A 14,031-nucleotide genomic window follows, 5' to 3' on the forward strand; every position below is an offset into this window, starting at 1 on the left:
AAAAGCATTAGGGTTACCGGAGCCCCTTTCTTTGCATTTGTGGTGAATGCATCATCACTACCATCTGTGGATTTAAAATGCATCTCCTCCTCCACCAACATTGCTTTGAACTCATCAAAAGTAAGAGTTGGGTTGTTCACCTACGTGTTCAATGAGGTCACCAACAAACTATCATACTTTGGCAGCAACACTCTGATGTATCTTTATGCCAATTCTTCACTGAACTTTAGTGATCCCCACCACTGTTATCTAATCTTGTAGATTATTTAACCACAATAGGAATTGTTATGCTTCGTCTCCTTTAGAATGCCTTTCTTCTACAAGTTGATCCTCAAGGTTTTGAATCCTTATCTGATTCCTTGTCTCATATTGGTTCTTAAGAACTTGCCATGCTTAGTATGTTGAATTAGGGTCATGATTAAATCATGATACCGATTGTGACTTGATCAGTATCACTGAGGATAATGACACATATAGCTTTACCTACACGCCAAAGCAAGAGAATGATCTAGCTGTATGGTGGTATGTTCTGGAGGAGTAGGACCTGGCTTGTGATTTTCCACAACTCATATGAATCAAGAACATACCTAATATTGAACTTCCAAAGAATTTAATTTGTCCCATCTAACTTTTCATCACCAAATGGTGGAGGACGGGTATGCACCTGCGTTATTTGCAATTTGGGCCACCTCTCTAAATTTGTCTTTAAATAGCAATTGGTAAATTGTCAAAACAAGTTTTTCCTAGGGCTTATAATGTGACACCATGTAAGAAAACACAGTAGTAGAATCTGGATCAATATAATAGAAAGAAATGACTTGTAGAAAGAAGTGGAGAGTAAATAATTCTACTACTTATAAACTTTGATTACAAAAAGTGATGGATGTCTACCCACCCATGTGCTCTGGGTAAGGAGCTTTGATGGTGATTTAAAAAGAATCTAAATGGAGGATGTTTTGGGAGGGTATAATAAAAGAGTTTTGTCATCACTCACATAGAACTAGTAGGCAGGCGGGGGGGGGGGGGGGGTTTAGGGTCCCAACTCTCTCAATTGGAAGGTTGTATGAAGGTCCCCCTTAACCCCCTCGATTGGTAGGGCGCAAGGGGGCCATTGGGCCCCCTTGGTGTGGGGGGGTTTGGGGCCCCTTGAAGGCCCCTATAAGGGGGCCACTAAAGGCCCCCTTGAAGGCCCCTAGTGTGGTAAGGGGGCCACTAAAGGCCCCCCTGATGGTGGGGGGGTTTGGGGCCCCTTGAAGGCCCCAAGTGTGGCAAGAGTCTGGGGGGACACATGCTAAGTGGGTGGGAGTTTAGGGGCTCCCAAAGGCACACAATCCCCTACCCCCTCAGTGGTGGTGGTGGTGGCAGGGGTCTACTAGCCCCTAGCGCATTATGGTATGCCCTGAACATGTTATAGGGATAAATTTATATATCAAATCTCTACTAGTTGAGGTGGCATCGCCTGCCAACTACGTCGCACTACACTTCCTCCACCTCCTTTCGCCCATCCTCGACCCCTCCTCCTCCCATTCACCTCTTATTCTACCCTATCTAATAGCATCACCATTGCCTGCCTCAGCGAGCTTCCGTTGCCTCCTACCCCCTTGTCCCATCCTCCACCCATGCTTCTGCCTTCTCCCATTCTCCTCATGTCCTCCCCTTCTTCCACCCTCCAACCATGCTACCTTCCTAACTCTACCATCGTCGCCTCCCCCTAATGAGCCATCACCCCAGGCATTTCCCCCTTCCTCCCTCCCTTCTTCCATCCCCCACCCTTTCTTGAAAAGCTCCCCCAATGAGCCATCACCCTAGCCATCACCCCCTCCTCCTTCTTCTCTCCTCCTCCACCCTTTCTTGAAAAGCACCACCATAAATTAAAAGAAGAAGATGGGAGGAAGAAGAGGAAATAAACAAGAGCAAGGGAAAGAAAAAGATAAGAGGAAGTAGAAGACTTAGGCATGGTGCTCCGACTTGTCTACCCATAGAAAGATACACAAAGAAAGGGGGCATAAATGAAACTTGAAAAACAAAAGCATAGAAAGAACATGCAAAAATAGCACAGAAAATGCATGCAAAAATAGCACAGAAAATGCAGTCAAGGAGGCGACGTATATCTTATTCTTTAAACAAATTTCAATGAGCTCAAAAAAATATGCTATTGAAAATATCCATATTACTATTTCTTCTATATCAATGTTTGCTGAAGATGTATTTTTAAAGTTTATATAGTTGGAAATGTAAGGATTCAAAAAAGTATTTACATCTTCAAGTTTTGAGGATTCAACCTTGGCATTTGTTTCACATGAAACTCTAAAACTTTGTTTCATGCGAAAATGGTTGGATAACTTTGTTTCATGATTCACTCATCTTCCTAACGCTTTCACTAAGAAGGAAGTCTACAATTTATATGTAGAATCATTCAGGGATACCCAAGAGAATACTCTCTCCCCCCCATATTTCCTTTGTATTTGGAGGTAATACTTTTTGCACTTAAAAAATGCCAAAAGACCAAGATAGATGTATGTCATATTTGGGAAGATTCAAAGGCAAGGTGAAAGAATACAAAGAACAAAGAGGAGAGAGGTAAGATGTGATTTTTTGAATGATTTCCTAATTTTAACATTTGCATTCATATTCAATATGGGTAAATTATTTGATATTTATTTGTAGATCCCATACAATATGCTTTAAAGCTTTATCGAGAACAACGAAGCACAGAGTAACATAAACATGCTTCAGCTTTGATCATGATTTAGATAGACTCTAGATGAAGGATATCTTTCTTACAAGAGTGCTTGAACACAATGAACTCAATGATTATGGAGTTCCATAAATCCTCCCATATATAGTACCCCATATAGTAGGTCGGCCTACCCACAACCACATATATTCATAGTCGGGATATATGCACTATGAACTCCTCGCAACCAGAGAACAATGTGTTGGTTTGCTATCCAACACCCACATAATATGATCACTTAGTCCCCACAAGCATGCATTCTACTTGGTAGAGTGCTAAGTCTACATAAACTGTCTCCTAATCATCTGGCCACACTTTGCCAATATCTAGTGTCTAAATTAGGAACTATTGGGTACTTGGGTGCTCACCATAATGGCTTCTCCTCATAAAGGCGGCCTTACAAAATAGAGCACATTTGTCACCCACAAAAATATCAAGAAGGTGAAGCATTGAGAAAATGCTTTTCCAATAGAAAAGTGCTTTTGATATTCTAACAATATTTTAGATTTTATAAGAAGCTTGTTACTAATCCCATAATTCAAATCCTTAAGGAAACATACTATTTTCGCTCTTTGTAAAGACGAAACAACCACATGTGTCTTTACATTTGCAAAACTTAATGATCTTCTCCCATTCAACATTCAATTCAAGGTCAAACAAAAAGATTCTAATGAGACTCTAATTTGGGCGATGAAGTACTTAAACTATGAACTGTGGTATCCTTGTGAGGGTTTTTTCTTTTATGCATTCATGAAATCTGAATAGACATAGCAAAGTAAATGATTTTGACTACTCCAAATAAGATTCTGAAATCTGAAAAGGAAAAATGTGGTATTGACTACATCAAATGCTTGGATGAAAATTATAAGGTCAAGGGTTCAATGTGTGCATGCATATAATTTCTTGTTAGTCCATTATAATGGTGGTATTTTTTTTTGAGTGGCAATTAGAACTCATTAAAAACAAAATCTTCCATTAAAGGTTCCATTTATGTGGCGTGAAAATGAGTTTTTTCATGGTAATGAAAAGCTTGCACTTTCTAGTTCTAGTTAATCCTTAACTCCACAAGATCCTATAATGATGATTAAAGGAGAAACCAATGAAATGTATGTTGGTCCAAGGAAGACTTGAATTCCTTGTCAATAAGAGAAAAAAATGAGGGAAAGACATGGTAATGATGAATTGTGTATGGAAACCATAATTATATTACTAAACTCGCTTCAGATGACAGGAATGATGATGAGAATGCTATGTTAGCTTCAGATGACAAGAGTGATTAGAATGCTACACTGGCTTTAGATGACGGGAGTGACGGGAACCTTGATTATATTATTTATATACTGGCTTCAGATGACGAGAATGATGATGAGATGGCTATGTTGGCTTCAGATGATGGGAATGATTATTCATTTTGGATTGCAAAGATTACAAAGATTTTCTAGGAGAATGTAGTGAATGCAATTGAAGTTCATCGATACTGAAGAACTACAAATGATCCGCTCATAGGAAAATATGAACCATAGATGATTAAAAGCAACAAAAAAGGGAGCAAGGGAAAACTACTGATAAACTAAATCTTGAAGATGTTGAAATTTTACTATATTGATTCACTTTGCACGTTTTTGGTTAACTATCCAAGCAAAATAGTGAGATGTCTCAAGTAAAAAGTAAAGGAACTCTCCTAGATAAAGATGATCGTGCTAAAAAAGCTAGTTTTTATCTTTGTATTTCTTTGATTTTTTAAAATTATACTCGTTTCTTCTATCTTTGACTTGAAAAAGTGATACAATTTTGGATTTAGAGTTTTTTAAGTTAATGGATTGTGATTGAAATTTCAACAAGAAATGATGTATTTTTCAACTTCCTTATAAAAAAACTAAAAAAAAAGAGGCGTTTTTCACATTTTGTGACAACAAAAGTGGGTTATCATTTCCATGATTTAGTATCGATTTTTGTTCCTTGTCTTCTTTACCTTTTTTTTTTGTTTCAAAGCTTTGAGGGAGTACTAAAGAAGTCACAACGGCTAGAGAAAGAAACACTTGTTTGTCTTAGTTTATACAAGTGTCCATTACGTTATATACTTGCCAGAGTTATAATGCTTCATCTCGTAAAATGGATCATGGATTGTGAATTTATAATTTAGTATGACTACCTTCTTGTCCAAATCACTATATTGCGAGTTTATAATTTAATATGACTACCTTCTTGTCCCAATCACTATATTGCATATATTTTTTTTAATACCTTCTTATCCAAATTGCATAAAATTTTCTAATACCTTCTTATCCAAATTGCTAATATATTGCGTATAGCTTTCTGATACATTGAAATTACAAGAGGAGGTGATTTAAACCTTGCTTTGAAATAGTGTGAAGAGGTGATAACACAATCAAGGAATTGATTTAAGGGTTGGGTTATTGATTCGAACATTAGAGTCTAATCAGAAGGTCTAGATGGAATAGGTGATAGAATAGTGTGAAGAGGTGATAACACAATCAAGGAATTGATTTAAGGGTTGGGTTATTGATTCAAACATTAGAGTCTAATCATGAGGTCTTTTATGATATTTTCTAGATAAAATATGCCTAGTACATGTGCATGACTAGGTATTAAAGTTACAATGAAAGTGTGGTGATTTATGCTAAATAATAATCAACAAAGTAGTGATTAATTCCAAATAATAATAGAGAGGGCACAATTTCAAATAAGAGTGGTGATTTATGCTAAATAATAATCAATAAAGTAGTGATTAATTCCAAACAATAATAGAGGGCACAATTCCAAATAATAATGTAGGTAGCAAGGAAATGACATTAATATTTTTAAGGGGCATTTAAATCAACCTTGATGGTGGTGCATATTCTAAGTAAGGTGGACACTATTTGAGATACATTGAGATAAAAAGGGAAGAATGATGCCCTCATGATGCCTTTGGACATAAGTTTAGAATATATAGAGATTATAACATGAGGAGATGACGAGTCAATATAGGCCCTGATCTCTCTTATGTTGAGTCAATAGACCTTCTCTTATGCTTTGATTGGGAGGAGACTTGGACGTTATGAGGCAATAGCCCCCTTCTCTCATGATTTGATTATAAGGATATCTAAGGTTAGGTTAGTGATTTGGACATAGGGGATCTATCCTTCATGTGGATTTCTAGGACATGATGGTAATGTTTAAGATATATTGAGAATATGACAAGCAAGGCTATAGTAGCCCTCCCTTATGCACAAGCAAGGCTATAGTAGCCCTCCCTTATGCACATGATGGTAATGTTTAAGATATATTGAGAATATGACAAGCAAGGCTATAGTAGCCCTCCCTTATGCACCCTCTTTTATGCTTGATGGTGAGGAACTCTAGGGATTGGTGGGCTAGTCATTTAGACATTAGGGTCTTCTATTCATATGGCCTTGTGGTTTTCTATATAGGTTATGGCTACTAGCACTCACATGCCCGTATATTCTTTGATCTGGTGGCATCCCATTAATCCCTCCTTTATGTTTGATGGAATAAGTTGGATGCATGTCATTTATGTGCTACAAGGAGATTTAGATAAATTCATATCAGGGTAAATTTAATCATTTTTATGGTGTGATTTGACTATTGTGTTAATTTGTGTGTTGATGACTTTAGTGAAAGGTGGGCACCTTACATTAGCTTCTTTTTAAGTAATTCTTGATGAATGAAGCCATGAAAATGGAGGCTTAGGAAAAACAGGCTTTGATCAGAGCACTATTTAAATTTTTTTAAAATAAAAATGTCATATATAAATTCTTTGCTTGTAAATGTGGACATTAAAAATCAAAGATTTTCTATCCACAAGCTCAAATATACAAACATCATGCTCTATCAATTTGTGAGCTTTGGCAAAAAGAATCCAACCTCCACTCACAAATGGGATGTTGTGGTTATACTCTCTTTGTGCCAACCATTTGCATTTCCACTTCTTCCCAAGAGGGTCTATCCATGTGAGGATGGCATCTCTCTTTGGCATGTAAGTCTTGTTGAATAAGGAAGGCCATCTCTATGAAAACACAAAAAACATCAAACGAGTAGAGATTAGGATCAAGTCTCAATAAATTGCAACTTCATTAAGTAATTAAAATTAAGGATTGTAACTTCATCAATAATTTAAGGTCAAGGAATGTAACTTCATAATGAAATTAAGATAAAGTAAATAAATGCAACGTCATAAGCAAATCTTAAATTAAGATTAATAAAATGCATAATGAAATTAAGATAAAGTAAATAAATGGAACATCATAAGTAAATTAAGATTAAGAAATGCAACTTCATAAGTAAATTAACATTAATTAAATGCAACTCATAAATAAATTCATATTAAGTTAGTGAAACTTAAGTTAAGCTAATTTTGAGTCAACCTAGCATGCAACTTTATTTAACACGTCAAATAGGTCTAAGGAAACATGACAACTAGGGCTTAGAACATTTTATGTCAAACCAATATTTATAATAAGGTACCTTATCTTCAAAGGTCATGTCAAATGATGGACGAGTAGCTTTATATGATAGCTTAACAATTAGGTCTAAGCAAGCATGCAACTTAATCAAGTAGCAACTAAGAAAGCTTTACAAATCAAAGTAAACAGATTGAAGGGTTGGTGTTTTAGTTATCCTAATAATTTACAAATCAAAGTAAACAGATTGAAGGGTTGGTGTTTTAGTTATCCTAATAATTTAGGAACAGGGGGTAAATCACAGAAGCTTAAGTATAGGATAATAGTTAAATAGGGAAAGGCAAATTGTAGCTACCAGTCTTCTATCCTTGTACAAGCTTGCAGGGGTACAAGCTCTTCTGACAAAAGGGTGCTTGCTTTGGAAAGCATTGGCCTCCTTAAAGACTCGAGCTCTCTCCCAAACCCTGGCTATGGTGGGGTGAGGGCATGGAGACGCCTGATGAAGAAGCTTCCTGACATCTTCATATCTCCTCAATATGGCCTCCTTTAATCCTTCATTGTTGCTCGTCATTAGCGCTTGATCATCAGCGATAATCCTCTTGTTAGCGTCGATCTTTGCTTCTGATCTCCTCTGGTTAGGAGTAATTAATCTGGGGAGGCAGTGCCGGCCTTTCTCGCCACCTTCGTGTGCGTCGAAAATGCGAGCTTTGAAGAGGTTGTTGCCCAGATAGGTGAACAGCAGCATGTCGCCTGCCTGCAGGCCATGGTCCTGGGCGAAATTGTCCCACCCTGGGGTACCCCAAAACATGCAATTGCCCACGCGTCTGAAATCGGCATACCACACCCACCCACTTGGCCCTTGAAGCTTGGCTTCCCCCATGCATTCGCCTAGAATCGAGTCGGCGAATTCCTGCGGGATCTCCTGCCCAACCACAGTAATTAAAGACGATTATAATTGAAACATCACGAGTAATCAAGAGTATCATATGCCCATAATTGATAAAAAAACAATGGCAAATATGCAGCTTGATATTGAAAATAGAGGAGCCCTAGTAAGCGTACACGAAGGTGACCTAATTAGCATAATTAGCAGGGGTTAAGCTGAGCTAATTAGCATAATCCAGAACCTCAATGATAACACACACACACACACACACACACACCACACACACAGAATCTCACCATGCCGCAACGTTGGGAGCCCAGCATATCATCACTCACCACCTTTGCAAAGCTTGGCGCAATTGCTGCTTTAATCACAGAGTTGGCATGGCCTCCCATGTAACACTCGCTGGTGCACTTCAGGCACGCAACGTACTCACGGTCTTTCAAACACTCCGCTCGATTATAAGCATAATTAGCAATATAATTATCATCACCATCACAGCTCGCCATGGCTCTTACCTTTGCCGCAACTGCTAATTAATCGCTGAAAACGTCAAATGCACACTTAATAATGAATGCGCCTCCATGTAATTAGGTTAAAACTATCTTCGACCTTTGCGTTATGTTTAGTTTGCATGTTGAACTTGCATGCAAGGTCACCCCACCACTTGAGTGGAAGAGAAAAACCTAGTGCCAAACTGACTCATGTTGGTTGCATGCATGCATGCATAATGACCATGTTGGTTGCATGCACGCATGCATACTGGCATGACTCAGTGTGCTCTTGTACTCAAAACAGAATTTATGATTTATAGCCAATTATTATGACTTATAGCCAATTATTTACAACACTCTTCATACCAACCTATCGTTTGCACCTTGTCATGGACCTTTAAATGAGAAATCACGTTTTTTACATACCCCTTATGGATGATCCCATTCAACTAGCCCAAAATTAGATGGTTATTTAGCTTGTCTACACTATTCGTTCATTTAGTACATGTTCAATGAACAAGGTTTAATTCAAAAGGTGCTAAAAGTGTCATTGAACATAACTTCTAATAGGGAAACACAAATATGCTTACAAATGAAGATTCATACTTATATGAAGTTTGTGTGGGCCAACATAAAAGTACAGTGTTTTCACATAATTTTGGCCTTTTATACATGTGGGATAGAGAGGAAGATTTCATTTTCATGAAAGGCACTCCTTTCTTTTCAATAAAGTGTCACAACTTTCCACATCAAGCAACATCGCTACTCAATCTATAGAGAGAACCATGTGCACAATGTGAGAGGTACTAAGATCAAGCACTTCTTGAAAGCCCCTTCACTTGAGATCCACCATCATGATGTAGGCAACTTGGGTTTAAATCTATATGATGGTAAATAGTTCAAAGAGCACTTGATTTAGTATGTCTTATATGATGGAAAATAGTTCAAAGAGCACTTGATTTAGTATGTCCTAGCAAAGGCATTGCCAAGTATTTAACGTAGGAAAAATGCTTGCGTGCAAGATCACATCACAAAAATCTTGAATAGCACTTGCTAAAAATAGTTTTTCAACACAAAAGTACTAAACACTGGACGATGTCTTTCCTTGGCCTATTGGAAAGATGTTACCATGGAAAGGCACTTCAACTTAGTTTTTGTGTGAAGGCAAAATTTGATGTTCGAGGCATGTATCTCAAACTAGCTAGCATGCACCATTCACTAGAAGGATAAAATTATATAAAGCTAAAATAACATGTGTGCACTTTAAGTTTTTTTTTTTGTTTTTTTTGTTTTGTCAATGTTTTATATTTAGATGGTTATGTATTCATACAAAAACATATGCATCTAATTTTAATAGGATTTTTTATGATTAATAAATATTTTCTTGATTAGAAACACATCTTTTTCCCTCTCCACCTTAATGCTAGCTTTATAAAAATTGACAAAGCCACTTTTATGTATTTCTCTTTTTAGCATACATTTTTTACATGTAAAATGAATTTTGGTTTTTTTTTTGGCAATGTTACACATATGCTAATTATCACTTACCCTAGAGTACTTTGATGGTTTATGGGTAAACATTTCCCCCTTGTTTTCATAAAAAAGAAATCATACTCGAGTCTATTTTTTTGGCTTAATTCATTTTTATCACTCATATCTTCAATCCCTTGGTGTGAAAGGCTAGTAGGAAATTAGGTAGGGTCTCTACTAGAAACATTAATGGATCTCCCTCATTAATAAGCAAATGTGGTACCTCTAATTGATCTTCATCATTGGTGTGAAAGGCAAGTAGGAAAGGTAGGGTGTCCCTCATTTGTGTGCTATTTTGCTACACATTAGTTCTCATATAGTAGTGAAAACAACAATGCAAATAACAACACAAATAACTGCGCTTTGGAAAAAAATACAACCGCACCAAGTTTTAAAGGGTTTCTTCAAGACTTTTTCTTTTGAATGTTGTCACATTTTGAACATGTTATTCTCATCTCTCTCAACAAAGGTGAGTGGTCCTTCCTCCTCTCTCCCAAGAAAAGGTGCTATCTCTTTCCTTCTCTCTCTTAACCAAGAAAAATCCTCTCTTTGTATATAATACACTTATAATACTTTGTTTTGATTTTCCATTCTTATTATTTGTAGATGTTTGTGGATAGGAGGCTAGGTACTCCACACTCCACCAACAGCACCTCCTCCCACTATCACCTCCAAATGCCTCCGACCACCGTCACCACTAGTGCCCTCCGACATCTCGGACCCATTGGGTCCTCTGACTACCATGGCACTTACGACATGCATGGCCAACTCCGATGGTACTGATGGAGGCAACACCCCTCTCCCTTTCCCAATGCAGGGTGAAATCCTCTTTAGATCCTCTTCGAGAACCATCTCCCTTTTCTCGACGGAAGATCTTCCCTCTACATAACAAGATGAGGGGTTGGGACTTCGAGGAGGAGGACACCCAAGGATGAGTTAAGGGAAGCACTCTCCCAGAAGTGTAGGACATTCTCTCTTGGAGCACAGTCTTTCTTGTATCATTCTTTTTCTGCATTTTGGTTTACAATGTTACACTCTTGTTGGTCAATGGTGGGTGTGGTGTGAGTGAGTGAGTGGGTGGGTGTGGTGTGAGTGAGTGGCCTCTGGGGATACTGCGGTGCTAGGATGTGGCTAGAGAGCACAATAGATGGTGTAGATCGTAGGTCTTGCATGTCTAGCCAGTGAGGTTAACCCATCCTTGGTGGCGATCACGATGGGACTCTCCTAGAGGTCAAGGATAGTCTCAAAAATTTTTCTTTTTCTTTTTTGGTAGTTTGTGATCATGGTGAGAGGAGTGTTGTGTATGCCCCCGAAGACTAGAGCTTCTAGAGGTAATTCACCCCTTCATTCTCCTCTATATCACTATCACTATCATTATCATGATCCAATGAAGCATTGTCATGATTGATAGGTGACTTATCATCTTCTTTAGATTGATGTTCCTCATGCTCTTGATGCCCCCCTCCAAAATGTTTTCTTCATCGTCTTCTTCCAATGAGCCAATTTGAGGTAGTACTTGCACCTCATCTAGAGATTCGACCTCCACATCTTGATCTTGAAAGATATGTTTTGAACGAGGGGAAACTTGTATAACATACCACCACTTTGGATCAGTTCGATCGGCATGAGAAACACAACCTAATATCACAAAGAAAATGGGTTACACTTTATTATACTACATCAAGATTTATTTTGGAATTGGTTAGGTTACTAACCTGTTTTAACAGTGTTGAGGTAGTACGAAAGTATCTTTCTTATCATTCCAAAACTTGGTGGAATTAGAGTTCACGTGAAAAAAAATAAAAAATCAAATTTAATATTCCATGAAGTTTGGTTTCACGGCGTGAAAATTTAACGTTTCATGGCATTAAATTCTTTTAATCAAATTTAATATTCCGTGAAGCGGCGGTTCATGACATGAACCATTTTTTACAATTTCACGGATTTAGAGTTCATAAAAGAAAAAATAAAAATAAAAAATCAAATTTAATATTCCGTGAAGTCTAGTTCACGGCATGAACCATTTTTTGCAATGTCACAAAACTAGAGTTTCCATGAAAAAAAAATTACTAAAAAAAATATCAAAATTTATAAAACTCGTGAAGTCCGTTGACGTGAAAAGGGGTCTGTCTCAGCAAAAAAAAAAATCCGTGAAGTCTCGGTTCATGGCATGAACCATTTTTTGTAATTTCACGGAACTAGAGTTCACATGGAAAAAAATAAATTTAAAAAATTCAAAATTTATAAAACTCATGAAGTCCGTCGATGTGAAAAGGGGTTCGTTTGGCAAAATAAAAATGAAAAATTGCGTGAAGTCTGGTTCACAGCGTGAACCATTTTTTGCATTTCCACGGAACTAGAGTTCATGTGAAAAAAAATAAAAAATAAAACATCAAATTTATTATTCTGCGAAGTCCGATTTGATGGCGTGAAAACTTAATTTTTCACGACGTTAAAGAAAACATATCAAATTTAATATTCCGTGAAGTCTGGTTCACGGTGTGAACCATTTTCTATAATTTCACGGAACTAGAGTTCACACGAAAAATAAATAAAAATAAAAAATCAAATTTAATATTCCGTGAAGTCTGGTTCATGGCGTAAATCATTTTCTGTAATTTCATGGAACTAGAGTACACACGAAAGAAAGAATTACTGAAAAAAATAGAAATCAAAATTTACAAAACTCTTGAAGTCCATCGACGTGAAAAGGGATCCGTTGTCGGTTAAAAAAAAAACCGTGAAGTCTGGTTCACGGCATGAACCATTTTTTGCAATTTCACGGAACTAGAGTTCACAGGAAAGAAAAAACATTAATTAAAAAAAAATTAAAATTTATAAAACTCATGAAGTTTGTCAATATTGTGAAAAGGGGTCTGTCAGCAAAAAAAATAAAATAAAAAAATCTAATATTCTGTGAAGTCCGGTTCATGGCGTGAACAATTTTCTACAAATTCACAGAACTATAGTTCATGCAAAAAAAGTAAAAAAAATAAAATTTATAAAACTCGTGAAGTCCATCGATGTGAAAAGGGGTCCATCGGTAAAAAAATAAAAAAATAAAAGAAAATCTGTGAAGTCTGGTTCACGGCTTGAACCATTTTCTGTAATTTTATGGAACTAGAGTTCACGCGAAAAAAATAATTGAATTTAATATTCAGTGAAGTCCGGTTTCACGGCGTTTAAAAAAAAATCGAATTTAATATTCCGTGAAGTCTGGTTTAGGGGGTGAACCAATTTCTGCAGAGTTCATACAAAAAAAATTAATTTAAAAAAATTCAAATTTATTAAACTTGTGAAGTCCGTTGACGTGAAAAGGGATTTGATAGTAAAAAATAAAAAAATTGTGAAGTTCGGTTCATGGCGTGAAACATTTTTTGCAATTTCACGGAACTAGCGTTCACGTGAAAAAAGAAGAAATAAATCAAATTTAATATTCCATGATGTTCGGTTTCACGGTGTAAAAATTTAATGTTTCACGGCATTTAAAAAGAAAAATTGAATTTAATATTCTGTGAAGTTTGGTTCACGGCATGAATCATTTTCTACAATTTCATGGAACTAGAGATCACACGAAAAAAAATTAATATAAATAAAATAAAAATTTATAAAACTCGTGAAGTCCGTCGATGTGAAAAGGGATCCATGGGAAAAAAAAATAAAAAATCCGTGAAGTTCGGTTCAAAGCGTGAACTATTTTTTACAATTTCACGGACCTAGAGTTCACGTGAAAAAATAATAATAATAAAAAATAAAATTTATAAAACTCGTGAAGTCCATCAACGTGAGAAAAGGGGTCCGTTGGCAAAAAGAAAACATAAAAAAAAAATTCTATGAAGTCCAATTCATGGTGTGAACCATTTTTTTAACAATTTCATGGAACTAGAGTTCACGCGAAAAAAATTAACAAATTTGAATTTAATATTCCGTGAAGTCCAGTTTCACGGTGTGAAAATATAA

The 14,031-nt window shown here is 36.6% G+C and overlaps 1 protein-coding gene across 1 annotated transcript; it reads right to left on the reverse strand.

The window, feature by feature from the left end:
• Positions 1 to 6,503: 6,503 nt before the first annotated feature.
• LOC147616931 (putative B3 domain-containing protein Os03g0621600) lies at positions 6,504 to 8,556 on the reverse strand. Its single transcript, XM_086776288.1, has 3 exons — positions 8,344 to 8,556; positions 7,625 to 8,083; positions 6,504 to 6,767 (listed from the first exon to the last, which is right to left on the reverse strand). Exons 1-3 carry the CDS (start codon positions 8,554 to 8,556, stop codon positions 6,504 to 6,506), a joined length of 936 nt encoding a protein of 311 aa, XP_086632414.1.
• Between the last annotated feature and the right edge of the window lie 5,475 nt (positions 8,557 to 14,031).

The sequence above is a fragment of the Cibotium barometz genome, chromosome 37 (assembly GCF_041138505.1).
Source record: "Cibotium barometz isolate CiBa-2024 chromosome 37, ASM4113850v1, whole genome shotgun sequence".
In the NCBI taxonomy this organism is placed as follows: Eukaryota; Viridiplantae; Streptophyta; class Polypodiopsida; order Cyatheales; family Cibotiaceae; genus Cibotium; species Cibotium barometz.